The sequence below is a fragment of the Choloepus didactylus genome, chromosome 4, assembly GCF_015220235.1.
Source record: "Choloepus didactylus isolate mChoDid1 chromosome 4, mChoDid1.pri, whole genome shotgun sequence".
NCBI classification, from domain to species: Eukaryota; Metazoa; Chordata; class Mammalia; order Pilosa; family Megalonychidae; genus Choloepus; species Choloepus didactylus.
Genome location: NC_051310.1, coordinates 54,214,629 through 54,230,832, shown reverse-complemented (window position 1 = coordinate 54,230,832; position 16,204 = coordinate 54,214,629). Strand labels below are relative to the sequence as shown.

The 16,204-nt window shown below is 39.0% G+C and overlaps 1 protein-coding gene across 2 annotated transcripts in view; it reads right to left on the bottom strand.

The window, feature by feature from the left end:
* Positions 1-10,675: 10,675 nt before the first annotated feature.
* ARMH4 (armadillo like helical domain containing 4) overlaps positions 10,676-16,204 on the bottom strand; it is a 167,596-nt gene continuing 162,067 nt past the window's right edge. Inside the window, exons 7-8 of one of the 2 annotated variants that reach the window (XM_037832626.1) lie at positions 11,086-11,223; positions 10,676-10,856 (exon numbers count right to left, since the gene is read on the bottom strand). In XM_037832626.1, coding sequence (XP_037688554.1) covers positions 10,788-10,856; positions 11,086-11,223 — 207 coding nt within the window. In that variant the 3' untranslated portion in view covers positions 10,676-10,787. The remainder of the gene's footprint in view (positions 10,857-11,085; positions 11,224-16,204) is intronic. The other variant, XM_037832627.1, reaches the window with a different exon arrangement.

The following is a 16,204-nucleotide window of genomic DNA, read 5'->3' as shown; positions in this document are numbered from 1 at the left end:
CTTGGCCAGGTGATGGTGTCCAGTTGTCTGATCAAGCAAGCATTGGCCTATCCATTACTGCAAGGACATTTGTGGCTGGTTAATAAACCAGAAGGCTAGTTTATTAAATCATCAGTCAGTTGATTGCACCTGTGGCTGATTACATCAAGGGAGTATCTTCTGCAATGAGAGAATTCAATCAGCTGGATTTAATCCAATCAGTTGAAGACTTTTAAAGGAGAAGAGAGAGAACCTTTACTTCTTCTTCAGCCAACCAGCCTTTCCTGGGGAGTGCATCTAAGACCTTCATCAGAATTGCCAGTTCTGTGCCTGCCCTACGGAATTGGACTCGTGCATCCTGCCCTATGGAATTTGAAGTCATGCATCCCCACAGTTGTGTGAGACACTTTTATAAAATCTCATATTTTCAGATATCTCCTATTGGTTCTGTTTCCCTATGGGACTCTAACTAATACAGTCCCCATACCAATTTAGACATAACGATATAGTAGTTTGGCTCTCACTCACTCTCTCAAACAGCACACACACACACTCTTTGAAAAGAGAAAAACAACTATCCCCAAAGAGTCCCTTTTCATTGCTGTTTTTTTCTATTTTTCCACTTCTCCCTGCAGAGATGTCTCTGGAGAGGATGCACTTTGTCTTCATTGAGGCAAATGAAGAACTGACCCAAAGAAACCACCTTCTATTAAGACTTAAGCCAGGGAACAGAGCCACATAGATTTATTTTTAATACACTTCCTTTAATGAAGTACTGAAATCCACAAGTACGGTTTGAACAATAATTCTGTTTTGGGATAGAAGAATCACAATAAAGTAATAAGTGCCATGAACTGCATGTGGAAGCCTTGTGAATCTAGAAACCAACAAGAAACCAACAGTATACGAACATGGAACATTCTCAGCTTTTAAAATGTGGCTGTTAAATAGGACAGGCTCTCTCATGACATTATACAAAATCACAATGCCAATATCTTGTTTTTATTTTAATAACCAACAAAAGTGTTTGTAAACTGTAAGCTTACTTTATATCACTATGATAAGTATTGCAAACTACATCTCTGATGAATGACAAAGGCTAACTACAAACAATTGTGAATAATTGGATTGTCTGTTGTATACTGTCTACTGAAACACAGCATTTACATGAATACCACAGGTATTCATTCATTAACAATTTCCAGATATCACTCAAATATGTAGCATTCTTCTCTCTGAGGCCCCTCATCTTGGAGAACTTGGTTAAAGATGGGTTACATGCCCACACGTCAAGGGTCAGTGTGGGCTGATATAATAAAAATTAAATACTTTAAAAATGGGATCAAAATCATGACCAAAGACCAATGCCATATCATTTTCACAGCATGGAAAAATAATCAACCAATCACTTATCAGGAGGTCTTGCTGTTTGATTCCATTCTGAGCTTATCCATGTAAAGCATCGAGCATAGCACCTGGCCCAGAGCAAGGGCTCAATAAATGTTCATGATTTTAGTATTGCTAAATTAAAAAATTTGTATTTCACTAGCATTTTTGAAATTAACACTTTATTTATATAGCATAAAACCAGCCTATTTAACAATCCCCCATGTCTGAACTTTAAAAATGATCCCCATCATTTAAAAATGGAAATATAAATAAGATCCGAACTCATTTACTTGTGAAATGTTTTCCCAGTGGCCTTTGATTGACTACTGGCCTCAAACATGAGTAGAAATGTCTCTCCTAAAGAACATGTGTTTTCCATTGAAAAACTGGTGGTTTGATGGGTTGAGCCCTCTACCATAGGTTTTACCCTTGGGAAGACGGTTGCTGCAAAGGAGAGGCTAGGCCTCCCTATAATTGTGCCTAAGAGCCTCCTCCCGAATGCCTCTTTGTTGCTCAGATGTGGCCCTCTCTCTCTAGCTAAGCCAACTTGAAAGGTGAAATTACTGCCCTCCCCGCTACGTGGGATCAGACACCCAGGGGAGTGAATCTCCTTGGCAATGTGGAATATGACTCCTGGGGAGGAATGTAGACCTGGCATCGTGGGACGGAGAACATCTTCTTGACCAAAAGGGGGATGTGAAAGGAAATGAAATAAGCTTCAGTGGCAGAGAGATTCCAAAAGGAGCCGAGAGGTCACTCTGGTGGGCACTCTTACGCACACTTTAGACAACCCTTTTTAGGTTCTAAAGAATTGGGGTAGCTGGTGGTGGATACCTGAAACTATCAAACTACAACCCAGAACCCATGAATCTCAAAGACAATTGTATAATAATGTAGCTTATGAGGGGTGACAATGGGATTGGGAAAGCCATAAGGACCACACTCCACTTTGTCTAGTTTATGGATGGATGAGTAGAAAAATAGGGGAAGGAAACAAACAGACAAAGGTACCCAGTGTTCTTTTTTACTTCAATTGCTCTTTTTCACTTTAATTATTATTCTTGTTATTTTTGTGTGTGTGCTAATGAAGGTGTCAGGGATTGATTTAGGTGATGAATGTACAACTATGTAATGGTACTGTGAACAATCGAATGTATGATTTGTTTTGTATGACTGCATGGTATGTGAATATATCTCAATAAAATGAAGATTAAAAATAAAAAAAAAAAAAAAAGTTTGCCAAGTGGTAAATGCATACCATTTGAACCTAATAATATTTTATGGATGAGAAGTAAATTTCACATCCAAAGAAACTATTTTTAGAATAAAGTTCCTAGGGCTTTATCCATGTGCTTTATTTATTTTTACATCCTACCAAGTGCAAGGAATTTGGTTGAGTAGACATGCTCACAAAGATCTTGGTCACATGGAGCACAGTTTCATTAACTATTTTTAAAGATACTTAACATTTGTCTTAAAATATATAGAACCAAGACAATAAAAATATTATTTAATGAGTCATGAACTTTATTCCATTAGCTTGTACCCACTTTCATTTGCAGACCCTTTAGACCCAAAAGGGATGGGGAGAGATTGGATCCAGAGGCCCAGTGGAGAAAACATGCAGAAGATATGGAGGAGGAGCTGAGGCACCTCTTTTTAACAACAGTGGAAGAAAACAATGAATAGAGCAATGAATATTTGCTCGCTTAGCTTTAGCCAAGTGAAACCAGATGTGGAAAATGAGTGTGCCCAATAATAAATGACACAAAAATACTAATTAGATTCAAGAGAGTTAGACTGAATGAGTCTTTAGCCAACTTAGGTCATTTGATTAAGTTTTCTTTTCCCAATACCTCTCACAGTACTACAAATTATCTATACTCATTGTTATTCAATCTTACTCTCTAATCATAATATCTTACAATCTTTGCTTTAGGGGCAAAGACAACAAAGAGGAAAGTATTCTCTAATCTCTCAAGGATAGAACTTGACGTCTGTCCAGGGAAGTTGTGTTTCTGAAAAATTTTCTTCTCTCAACTATATTTTCATTACATTATATGGAAGGGCCTTGAATAACTGGGCAGTCATGGACAATCAAATGACAAATAAATCTTACCCATGGGAAAACACAGCATGTTCATTCAAATGCAACATCAGGATTTTTACAAGCTCTTTTCATTCTCTTTATTCCTTTTAAAACAACCATGAGAGGTTGTAGCTACAGGGAAGTAACAGAGTAGAATGTAAATTATAATCCTGATTTTGTGTAAAAGTATATATAGGCAGCATTACCATAAATACATGGAAGAAAAAAAGATTAGAAAAATAAAGACCAAAATGGTAGCAATGGTTATCTATGGAGATGGGACTGAAGTGGTAATTATTTTCTTTTTATGCTTTCCTGTATTTCCTCAATTCTTCATTATGCCACCTAGGTTCTCCAAAATCAGACCTTCTGTTGATATGGCAACCAGGGAAAACTTGATTTGTTTTTCATATGCTAAGGAAGTCAAACTACTTGATGATTATCCATGGCAACTGTCAAAAGACCACAGAAACAACTCAGCACTTAGGATGTGGGGCATGCATTGATCAAGAAATTCTCCAAGCTGCTCATCCAAAACCTGACATTATACTTGTACGGACCAACCTTGATCAAAGAGAAGATTCTTGGATTTGTTTTCAAGAAAAACAAGGTACTGAGCTGTGGCCCTCATGTCAGAGAACAAGAAACTATCCCATTAGCCTTTACAAATGAAGAGAGTTACTCAGATCCTAGATAGTAATTCATACGTAGGGCTCAACCAAAATAATGTGATCTCCTAAAGATACTTGGAGATTTTTCCCAACTGTTTAACTTAATTTTTATTAAATTTAAAGTTATTTCTTTGGCATCTACTATTTAAAGTCACAGAGAATAACACACACGTATGTTCACTTAGTAGAAGATTAAGGCTATCTATACATTTTTGGCAGACTGGTATGTTATTTTTCTCAGACCTATATATATGCTGGGATGACACAGGGCCAGTCTCTCTGGAAGCAGGATGCTGGACTTTATGGTATCTGGAGGAACTTAAAAGTCCCATGACCCAAGTGTCCATCCACAGATGAACAGATAAATCAAAAGTAGTATATATGTGTAATCGAATATTACTCTGCCATAAAAAGGAATGAATTTCCAATACATGTTACAACTTGGATGCACCTTGAAAACAATCTGCTAAGTGAAATAAGACACAAAAGGACAAATATTGTATGATTCCAGTTATATGAAATATCTGGACTAAGAAAATTCATAGAGACAGAAAGTAGATTAGAGGTTACCAGAGGCCAGGGAAAGAGGAAATGGGGAGTTATGGCTTAATGGGTACAGGGATTCTATTTAGGGTTATGAAAAAGTTTTGCTAATGCATAGTGGTGATGGTGGCATAACAATGAAAATGTTATTAGTGCCACTGAATTATATACTTAATAATGGTTAAAATGGCATATTTTGTGTTATAAATACATATGTTACCACAATTAAAAAAAATACATCCTATGATCCTGGTCTGCTTTAACCATCGTCTTTTCCTCATCTCTACACCTAACCAACCTCTCAGTCCTACTGATTATCCCTTATGAACACCCCAGAACCATCCACCCTCCACATTCACTATTGCAGCCTTGGTCGAGGCCATGGCCAGCTCTCACCTGCGTTGCTGCACTGGCCCCTGACTGGTGTCCCTGGCTCCAATCCAGTCTTCCCACGAACTCAAGCCTGGTCCTACTACTTCTCAGCATAGCCGCCTTCCATGACTTCTGATTGGTCTCAGAAGAAAATCCTACTTCCTTGGTATGACCTAGAAGACCCTTCAGGATCAGCTTCATATTTCACACCCCTGAAATGGAGGTCCCGCCTCCAATCCCCACTCCCCTAGTGTACTTAGCACTCCGGCCATGTCAGCGAATTCAAAATTCTTCCATGGTCTCTCACCACTGTGCTTGTTTACACATGTGATTCCCCTGTCTAGAATGCTCATCCCCTTCCCCCCTTTACCTGACCAAACCCTACTTATCCCTCTGGTCTCAGTTTTGACGTTACCTGCTTACCCTCCTCACAGGATGAGGTGCTCTTTCTTTGGATCCCATAGTCCCAGTGATGAAATTGTCTATTTACTTATCCCCAATCCCCACCCCACCCCCACGACTCCACAAACTCTTTCTAGGCATGGACTGTTTCTTGCTTATTCTTGCTCCCCAGCACGTAACCCAGTGCATGACATGTGGAAGACATTCAGTAAATCCTGATTCAGTCAGAAGTAATGATATCACAGCAGCTATCCTCACTCCCCTTGATTTGGTTGCTTCAATTACGAAAGCATTTTAGATTTCTTCTCTCTTTTATATCTTAAATAACGAAGGAAATAAGGGGGCAATGATTATTGGAGGCTTTGTAACAAAATTCCTTTTTGGAAGATAAAAGATTAAAGATTCCTTTAATCATCTGTTACTCAAACATCTTTCTGTTTTGAAAGACTGTATTTATACTTTCCTATGGTATGTTTTGGAATGTCTAAAAAAGTCTGAAACCAAACCATGTGGCTTTACTACAAGGCATTTAATTGGAGAAATGTTTCAGAGGCTATTGGTCTCTTCCTTTATTTCACTGTGAATTAGGAAGAAAATACTGAAAAGCAAAGGACACTAGTTAATTCAACCCCCAGGTTCCTGGTCTGATACCAGCCTCATTCTTTTGAAACCAGAGCAGGTGACCTCTCTCCCTTAAAGGTTATAAAATAATCCAGCTGGGCACTAACACTTGCCTCCTATTTTGCTTGCACGCTACTCTAACGTAACCAGGAGACTTTCATCTTATCTGTCTTGAGCTTCAACCCCCTCCCAATCGTGTTTACTCTACCTAGGGTGGGAGTTTTTGCTTAGAAAATGACAACCTTTTCTGATCCCCTTAATAATCTAAACCATCCATTGAAACTCTTTCTTCCACAGCTACCGTCAGCAAGAAAAGATGGAGACAAAATAGGTTTGTGTAATTTTATGGTCCCTTTCCCTGTTAACGGTGAAGCTCACCTCACTTGTCTTCATCATTTTTCCAAGCAGCTATCCATTCAGAAATTTGGCCTCCTCTAGCACATTCTTAATGGTTTGTGCCATCTTTTATATGTGTCTTGTATTCTGCTTTTTCCTCCATCTTCCTGTCCTTATTGTTTTCTCTGTAACCATACCTTCACATACCCTAAAACTCAGAGATTCTTTTGTTAGGTTATAATTCTGCTGCCTCAGATTTCCCTGTGGTCATAACAAAGCTTCTCTTGCCAAAAGGCCATGTAGCTTTAACCTCCTGCCAAATAATATATCTTGTTTCCGAAAGCTGCTTTTTGGCAGCTAGTAGGGGCATCAATTATTCATATCCACAGAAATCACAATGCCAGTGGATCATTTGATTCTCCTCCCCAAGTTATAGATGTGACTTCAAAAAAAGCTGTTCCAGTTGAATGTCCACAGTGAAGAAGCTATCTGGAGGCTCAGAAAAAGGGAAGCACTAGACATTCAGCATGCTCTATGACTTTGAAGTCTTAGCCTTTTAAAAAAAAAGTAACTGAATAAAGAACCAGCTTTGTTGGTGCTAAAACCACTTTAAATATGTTCTAAAACTTTGCTTTAACAGTTCCCCACACATTTTTAACTTATGTAAGTAATACAGGTACTTTAAGAAAGTGTTTTTGGAAAACAGCATTTGAGACAGTTTATGAGCTAAAGCCAAGGCTAAGGCACTGCTGAGGCAATCTGTTACCCGGGATACTAATTAACTCCAAATACTGCATATAAATTAAGCCAGGAGCTACTGAATGAAGCAGCTTATGGGAGATAGACAAACTAGAGGCTTAAAAGAAAAGCACTGTCTTCTGATGGGGGAGAGGAAGACATCAGGGGCATGATAGGAACCAATTCTCTCCATCACAGCACTTCACTCTTTTCTAGTAGCTTCCACCCTTTTCTCTCCCCCTTTATTTTTCTGCATCCTCCATGGCAGGTGGGATTTATTGTGAAGTATGACTAGGGAAAGAGTAATCCCAGGCGGCCTGCTCTGCCTTGTCTCTTTAATGAGGAAGCTGTTCTCAGGTTAGATGCTCTCCCAGCCGTGTTCCCAAACCTGCCTGGGCAGGACAATCCCAAGCTCCTCCCCTGGAGGTTCTGATTCAGTAGGTCTGGGGAAGGGCCTTGGAATCTGTATGTTTAACAAGTGTCCTGGAGAGTCTTTGAGTCAGCAAGTTTGGGAAACACTGTCTCTTCCTCCAAGGCTAAGATGCAGCCCCCGTCCCTGCAGTGGGGTGCCTGCAGTTCAGGCTGGCTAAATTCAGTTCAGAGGAAAAGTTGACAATAACTGAAGCTGCAGCTATCAGTCCCCTTTCCAGTCAGCTCTACTGTTAAATGTTTTAAGCTCAGTTGTTAGAATAAAAAGTTGAATTTTTATTTTTGATGTGCAACTAAAGGTATAATAATCACTTATCTCTTGTTAACCACTTGTGGTGGTTTGGAGTTATGTACCCAGGAAAACATATTCTTATCCTTAATCCATTCCTGTGGATGTGAATCTATTATAAATAAGGACTTTTGATGAAGTTACTTCACTTAAGGTGTGGCTCAACTGAATCAGGATGGGTCTTAATCTCATTACTTGAGGTTTTATAGAGAAGACCCCAGAGAGAAAAGCCACAGAGAGCAGCCAGAAGCTGGAAGTCAATGGAAACCAGAAGAGAAAGGAGAAGAAGCTGCCATTAGCATTGCCGTGTGACAAAAAAGCCAAGGAACCCCAAAGATAGCTGTTCAGCCAGAAGACACCGACCTGGGAGGGAGCAAGCCTTCTAGCCTGTAAAACTGTAAGTCAATAAATTTCTGTTGTCAAACCAACCCACTGTATGACATTTGTTTTAGCAGGTAGGAAACTTAAACATCACCAGTGCCTGATTGGCTCCTTTTAATCTGAACTACAGTATAACTGTTGGCAGCACCTCTAACCCCAGTTTTTGTTTAGAATATGACCACCTTTTCTGATCCCCTTTATAATCTAAACCATCCACTGAAAATCGTTCTTCCACAGCCACCATCAGCAAGGAAAATGGCCAAAATGAACATGGATCTGCGCCATCCACTGGACCGTCCACTCAACCCAGAGGCTTAACCGGGGTTGTACTGAAATCTACTGTGATCCTAATAAACTCTTCTTTCAATGGTCATATGTCCCAAAAAGGGCTGCAAAGGCATGTCTGCTTAAAGTTAAAAATCACACAAGTGTCATCCCCATAGCCCTCTGGAAAAATGAAAATATGCATGTTATTTGTGACTTTATTAAATTATAGTTTGAGGGTTCAACCTATTCGCCATGGTCTAGCTAAGACCATGGATTCAGAGTAGCCCGAGGCATTAGTGGTCTTTAGTATCACCCATGTGTTGGTGGCCTATTGTGTATTCTCTGTAGTCAGTCGAGGAGAGCACAGCAATGAGCAACAAAGTCACATCATGCTCACTTAACCCTAACCTTAGGAACTCGTACAGCAAGGGTCTGCTCTCGGAAAAGGAAAACATAACTTTTTAAGTTTCTCTGCATGCAAAATTACAAATTACTTAAGAGTGTCACGGTTCTGATTCTGTTTTAAAATCTGACCTTGGGCCTATTTGCCAATTGCTAACTTCTATTTGATTGTATAGAGCTTTTCAACTCACTTTATTTATTGTGTACATTTGCTTAAATCTCTTGACCAAAAAAAGTTTAAATTATTTGATGAAAACATTCTTGTAAATTGATGTGATTGTAAAGGAAATAGGTGAAGTGGGAGAGGAAGGAACTTGTGTAAGAGAGAAATAAAGCAACATTCATTTAACAGATAGAAACTCAAAACAAATGTTCTTTGGGTGAGCAGATATTTCCTTAGATCCTTGTCTTTAAAGAAATGTTTCTGCTTCCTCCAGAGTATGCAAAAAGGGTGCTAAAATGAAGACAGGGTTTCAAGGTCTCAAGTTCCAGTAGGTTCCAGTCCTGGTTCTTCCCCTGGATATAACTCTGGATACCTGCTTCAGTTATCTGCTTCAGTTCTGTTTTCAGCCACGTGGGTAAACAGAAACATGTGTCCTAACTCACAGAGTAGCAATGACTAAAAACCCTGCAACTTGCCTTGTGAGCCTAATAGAATGGGCCCGAATAGATGTGAACAAATTCTCCATGGTGTAAAGTACTAAGACAGTGTTAACAGTAACCGTTAACTCTTTCCAAATCTCTACTCAAAAACTCAAGAAACCACAAGTCTCAAATGCCCAGTTCAAAAGACAGAGCAGGGAATTACATTCCACCATAAGTGAGAAATGATACCACATAATCCAGCATCTCCACAGCAGGACACCCTGAGAGAGGCTGGTTTTCCGTGAGCTCTGTGGTCGCCATGGCTCTGGCCACTGAGGTTGTTTCTACCACAGAACTCTGTTTTTCTCTTAAAGCCAAATAAGGACCAATGGAAGCCCACTCCTTCCATGGCCAAGAACCAAAGATGTGGAAAAGCAGTGTTCTGAATAATTCAGATCAGTGGCCAGGCAGGCACAGAGCCCAAATGGCAGAGATAAATACCCTGCAAACTCATCTACCCTCATTTTCCTCTTGATTTGTTCTTGACAAAGTTGAATGAGACAAAAACCAAACAGCTCTTAACAATAAACGTCTAAGAATCTGTTAATAGATCTGTTAGACTCAATTATACAATTTAAGAAAACAAGCATACCTTAAGATTGAGAGACAATTTAATGCATGATCATTTCTGGTGCAGTTTTTTCTTGCCAAAAATGAGGAAAAAACAAAAGATGAAAAATAATAAACCTGGGAGTTGAAGTACATAATACAAGATATATATAAATCTACAACTAATCCTAGTGTGCTGAGAGATCTTCTTTATGAAAAAGGGTTTCATTCCAAGATGCTGCTAGTTTTGAGGCAAATGCAGTTTATGCCACAGCTGGAGTGCAGTCATCAGAAGTTATTCGTTGTTAAGATTTTTATTTCCAAATCAAGCGTGCCTTGGTGGCAGTAATGGTTATACTTAGGGCAGGTAATCCAAACCAAGGAAAGCGCGCTATGGAAAAATACAAAATATTTACTCTACCTAATCTAGCAACTCCTACTGAACCTGTGCACTGCATATTTATGAGCTATAACTCACTACAGTACAAAACCAAACATCATGTGTTACATTTAGTATACAGCATGCCTTTTCTGCTCAGTACAAGAAAAATCAACTGCCCCACAGATAATGAGGGTATGGTAGCAGCAATGTGGCAGCACGTTATTCTTTTTTTTTTTTTCTTGCTCAAAAATCAAAAATAAAGTAGTAACACCACTCAGTATCCCAGCCAAATCCCAGTCCAACTCAAAATTCATCTTCGGAGCTGTCAGCTAAGAGCATTACTCGATCTTGCATGCTGTTGAATTCTCTCTGCTAGAGAAAGAAAACAGAAAAGCATTAAAGTTTCTGCCACAAAACAAAGCTGAGAAATAGGTCCACTTTAAAAAACACACTAACAAACGAAGCCCAAACAGCTAATCCAAACCACTGGGCACGTCAATACTTTTTATGCATCATTAAGCCCCGTGTGCTTTACTAAGTAAATTAGATAAGCAGAGAATGTTCTGGAACTGATTAGGTTTTGCTGTTGTTGGTTCCATACCTTTCTTTTATGCCTTTTGAAGCCATTTCTCCTTCGGCGATTCATAACCTTAATGCTGTAGAGTGCTCCCAGGATGAACAAGGCCCCAGCTATTCCAACTCCTACAGGCATGAGCATCCCAGACATATAGCCAGCCTGCTTAGAAAAGGACATGCACATTAGGATGCTAAACAGACCACAGCCCTGGGTTTCTCATCCCTGCTTTGTTATAAAAATAAGATAGCACCCAGAATAAAGTTACTTTTTAGGGAGAAGGCAACAGAAAGAGAGGAATGACTATTTGAGTTCAAGTACTTAGAAGAACAGAAATAAATCAGCTGGACCTAGTAGCACCTCAAGCCACTTGAATATGCACACTTGTCTACATCAGTTTCTGGTGACAGAAATATAATTTGTATTAAAGATGGATGAAGTGAGCTTCTGAAAATGCTGGCACTATCAAACTGCTATAAATTGGAAATAGTCTCAGTGTTGCTGCAAGAAGGTTGAAGACTTCTCTGGAGAACTGTGCTTCTTTGAAGGTAAAACAAGAGCCTTGATACTGGTGGCTCACTCTCTTTTGTTCTTAACTGCACTTGAGTAAGAAGGCAGAGAGCAAAGTGCTTGTAAATGAGTAAAACATGAGAGCTTTTGGAAACAACAAGGAGGAAAAAGATTTGCAAAGAAAAGAGGAGGGATATAAATGTTACAGCAAAAGCACAGGAGAGAGTGTGCACACAAAGTAGATGGATTAATTTCTATGAAAATACATAATCTGCCCAGTGGGCAAGATCAAAGCTGGGAGTTGAGAGGGAATTCTTGATGTCCCCAGCCACAAAGAAAGGAAGTGGCAGAGAAGGGCACAACGATCACTGCAAATGACATGGGTACATCCAAAAGAGCTATGGATACCTTGGTGCTAAAAGAACAGTGAGATCTATGGGCTTAAGTAGCTTGGGGTCTACCCTTGAACTTGGGGCAAGATCTTCGTTCCAAGGATGCCCCTTGTACCTTGGACAATGTCACATGTGAGCTTTTTCTATTCTACCCTTAGAGGCCTTTTATGAGGGAACAGATTCTGTTGTGTTTTTTTTTCCCCCAAGAAAGCCCCTCCTGGAAACCTAACCAGACAAAATACATAGACACCACCCCCACACCCCTGTACTCCCCCCAAAAAACTGTAGCAAGTACTTTAGGCATTATATTAGCAAAGAGAAACATGATGCTGCTCATTTATTTTACTATCTAAAATTTCTAATATAGCACAAACTATTTCTAGTATCTTTCAGAATGAGTCAAAAACAGAGAGGGATTGAATCATGTCTCTCACCAAAAGCATGTTCTGGTCTCAGCCCTGGTCTGAGAAACAACAGACCAGTGGGGGAGAAACAACATTGGGTCTATTGAGAAAACTTACATGGAGCCAGATTAAATAAAAGTACTATATCAATGTTAAAGGTATCAAAGCTGATAACTGTACTGAATATTCCTATTTTTAGGAAAGACGCTGGCGTACTTAGGGATAAAGAGACAGAGACAGCACAAATGATAAAGTAAATGGGATAAAATGTTAATAATGGGTGAATCTTAGTAAAAGGTGTAAGGGTGCTCTTTGCACTATTCTTACCCTTAAACCTTTTTTTTGTGCTGGGGCTGGCATCGGTCTGTGCTTTGAAATTACAAGATGGGAACAGAACAACCTATCATTGTCAAATATGATTTAACTGTTCCTCCTTCGAACTAAAGGAGAATAAGCTCTTCTTTGAGACTTGCCTATGATTTGTTTTCTGTGGAAATGAAAATAAATAAAACAGCATGTCCACATTTTTTAAGTTATAAATTCTCTATAGTCTCTTTTTTTTCTGTTCAAAATTATTGGACGTACAGGTACCCCTAGCTGTGGCACCCTAAGAAGACACAATGGCACCTATGTATTATTCCAATCAAGAATGCATAACCTGAATCTAATCATAGGGAAACAACGTGACAAACCTAAAATAAGGAATATTCTGTTTAAATAAAAGAATATATTCTTAAAAAATTTCAATGCCATAAAAAACAAAAGACTATAAAAATGTTCCAGATTAAAGGAAACTAAAGAGATATGTCAACTAAATGTTACATGATCTTAGACTGGATTCCTGTACTAGTGGGCGAGAAACAACATTGGGTCTATTGAGAAAACTTACATGGAGCTAGCTTAAATAAAAGTACTATATCAATGTTAAAGGTATCAAAGCTGATAACTATACTGAATATTCCTATTTTTAGGAAAGCCGCTGGTGTATTTAGGGATAAAGAGACAGAGACAGCACAAATGATAAAGTAAATGGGATAAAAAGTTAATAATGGGTGAATCTTAGTAAAAGGTGTAGGGGTACTCTTTGCACTATTCTTACCCTTAAACCTTTTCTCAAATTTTGAAATCATTTCTGCACAGAAAGTTGAAAAATTTTTTAAATAGATTGTAAGTCAAAATATTACTATATGTTCTTTGTTCCTGGTTTGTGTTTGTTGTTTTAAGTTATGAGGAAGGTATTTTTCCTTTGTAGAAAATGTATTTGTTCAGAAACAACTGTTCTCAAGAAAGCTATTAGAAAATCAAATAATACACTGTAATGCTTAAAGCCTGCTGAATCCAGAGTCCTCTTATGATTTCTGTGGAATAGTGAGTGGTTCTCAAACTTGAGTATGCATCAGAAACACTTTCAAGGCTTTATAAACACAGACTGCTGGGCCCCATTCCAAGAGTTTCTGATTCTGTAGGTGTGGGATGGGGCCCCCAAATTTGCATTTCTAACAAGCTTCCCTATGCTGCTTGTGCCGCTGGTCCTGGCCACACTTGGAGAGCCAATGCTATGAGGCATAATCTGGGTCATTCTTTTTCTGGATCATTTCCTAAAGTTAGAAGGAATAGAATGGTTGTGTTGACATAAAAACAGAGCTTTAAGCTAAACTTGCATATAACTGTGCCTAAGAGTCTCCCCCTGAGTGCCTCTTTGTTGCTCAGATGTGGCCCTCTCTCTCTAACTGAGCCACCTTAGCAGGTGATCTCACTGCCCTCCCCTCTACGTGGGACCCAACTCCCAGGGGTGTAAATCTCCCTGGCAACACAGGATATGACTCCCGGGGATGAATCTGGCCCCAGTGTTGTGGGATTGAGAACATCTTCATGACCTAAAGGGGGATGCAAAATGAGACGAAATAATTTCAGTGGCTGAGAGATTTCAAATGGAGTCAAGAGGTCACTCTGGTGGACACTCTTATGCACTATATAGATAACACCTCTTAGGTTTTAATGTATTGGAATAGCTAGAAGTAAATACCTGAAACTACCAAACTCCAATCCAGTAGTCTGGACTCCTGAAGACGACTGTATAATAATGTAGATTACAAGTAGTGACAGTGTGATTGTGAAAAGCTTGTGGATCACACTCCCTTAATCTAGTGTAAGGATGAATGAGTAGAAAAATAGGGACAAAAACTAAATGACAAATAAGCTGGGATGGGGGGATGGTTTGGGCGTCCTTTTTTTACTTTTATTTTTTATTCTTATTCTGATTCTTTCTGATGTAAGGAAAATGTTCAGAAATAGCTTGTGATGAATGCATAACTATATGATCATACTGTGAACAGTTGATTGTATACCATGGATGATTGTATGGTATGTAAATATATTTCAATAACACTGAATTTAAAAAAAAAAAGAAATCTTAAAAACAGAAAAAAAAAAACAGAGCTTTATTACACAACTAAAATAGTTACGTATCTTCAGTTTTCAGAAGCAATTCAGAGGTTAGAAACATTTATCCATAGGTAGCCAAGATAGGCTTTTCCTAACAAGCATCACCAACTTGGACATTTAACCAGGAAGGATGTTAATAATGGAATGAGTTCAGGAGTACAGGAACTGTCTCACTCAATATCCATTCTCTCCTCCTTCTGCAAGAATAGACCCTCTACTTTGGGGGGAAGCATCAAGCACAGAATAAAGACTACTCTGCCCCTTGGTACAGCTGGGTATGAACTTGTGATAAGTTTGGTCAAGGAGACATACCTCAAGAGAGGAGGAGTGCCTTTATCTTCTCTTTTGGGAGAATGGGTGTTGGTTTCCCCCCCTTTTACCTCCTTTCTTCTAGCTGGACTATGGATATGGCTAAGTTCAACTGCCCTCCAGAACCATGAGGTGACCTTGAGAATGAAAGTCACAACTGGTAGTGCATTGGACAGAAGGAGCCTCAGACACCCCACTAGCCCGTGGCTGTCATCTCCAGATTAAGAAATGAGACAAAAACTTCTCTCCATTAAGCATCTGGCATTAGGGATTTTCTGTCACGCACAGCTAATACAGGGACTAAATACCAACAAAAGGTGTAATTCAGAACTTTTGAGAACACCACCCTCACTAAAGTTCAGCTATCTGATGGGGACACTAACACCACAATTAAAGGAAGCTAAACCGAGATGTCCTGGAGCACAGTTAAACATATAATTTATCCTACAACTCAATGACAATAGTACAGACAGCCCAATTATAAAATGGGCAAAAGATATGAAAAGACATTTCACTGAAGAGGAAATATAAATGGCTAAAAAACACATGAAAAAATGTTCATCTTCACTAGCTATTAGGGAGATGCAAATTAAAACCACAATGAGATACCATCTCACACCAATTAGAATGGCTGCCATTAAGCAAACAGGAAGCTACAAATGCTGGAGAAGATATGGAGAAATTGGAACTCTTATTCATTGTTGGTGAGACTGTACAATGGTACAGCCACTCTGGAAGACAGTCTGGCATTTCCTTAGAAAACTAGATATCAAGTTACCCTTTAATCCAGCAATTTCACTTCTCGGTATATAACCAGAAGATCTGAAAGCAGTGACACGAACAGATATTTGCACACCGATGTTCATAGAGGCATTATTCACAATTGCCAAGAAATGGAAACAAGCCAAATGCCCTTCAACAGATTAGTGGATAAACAAAATGTGGTATATACACATGATGGAATACTACGCAGCCAGTACGAAGCAATGAGGTCATGAAACATATGAAAATATGGATGAACCTTGAAAACATAATGCTAAGTGAAATAAGCCAGGCACAAAAAGAGAGCTATTGTATGTTACCACT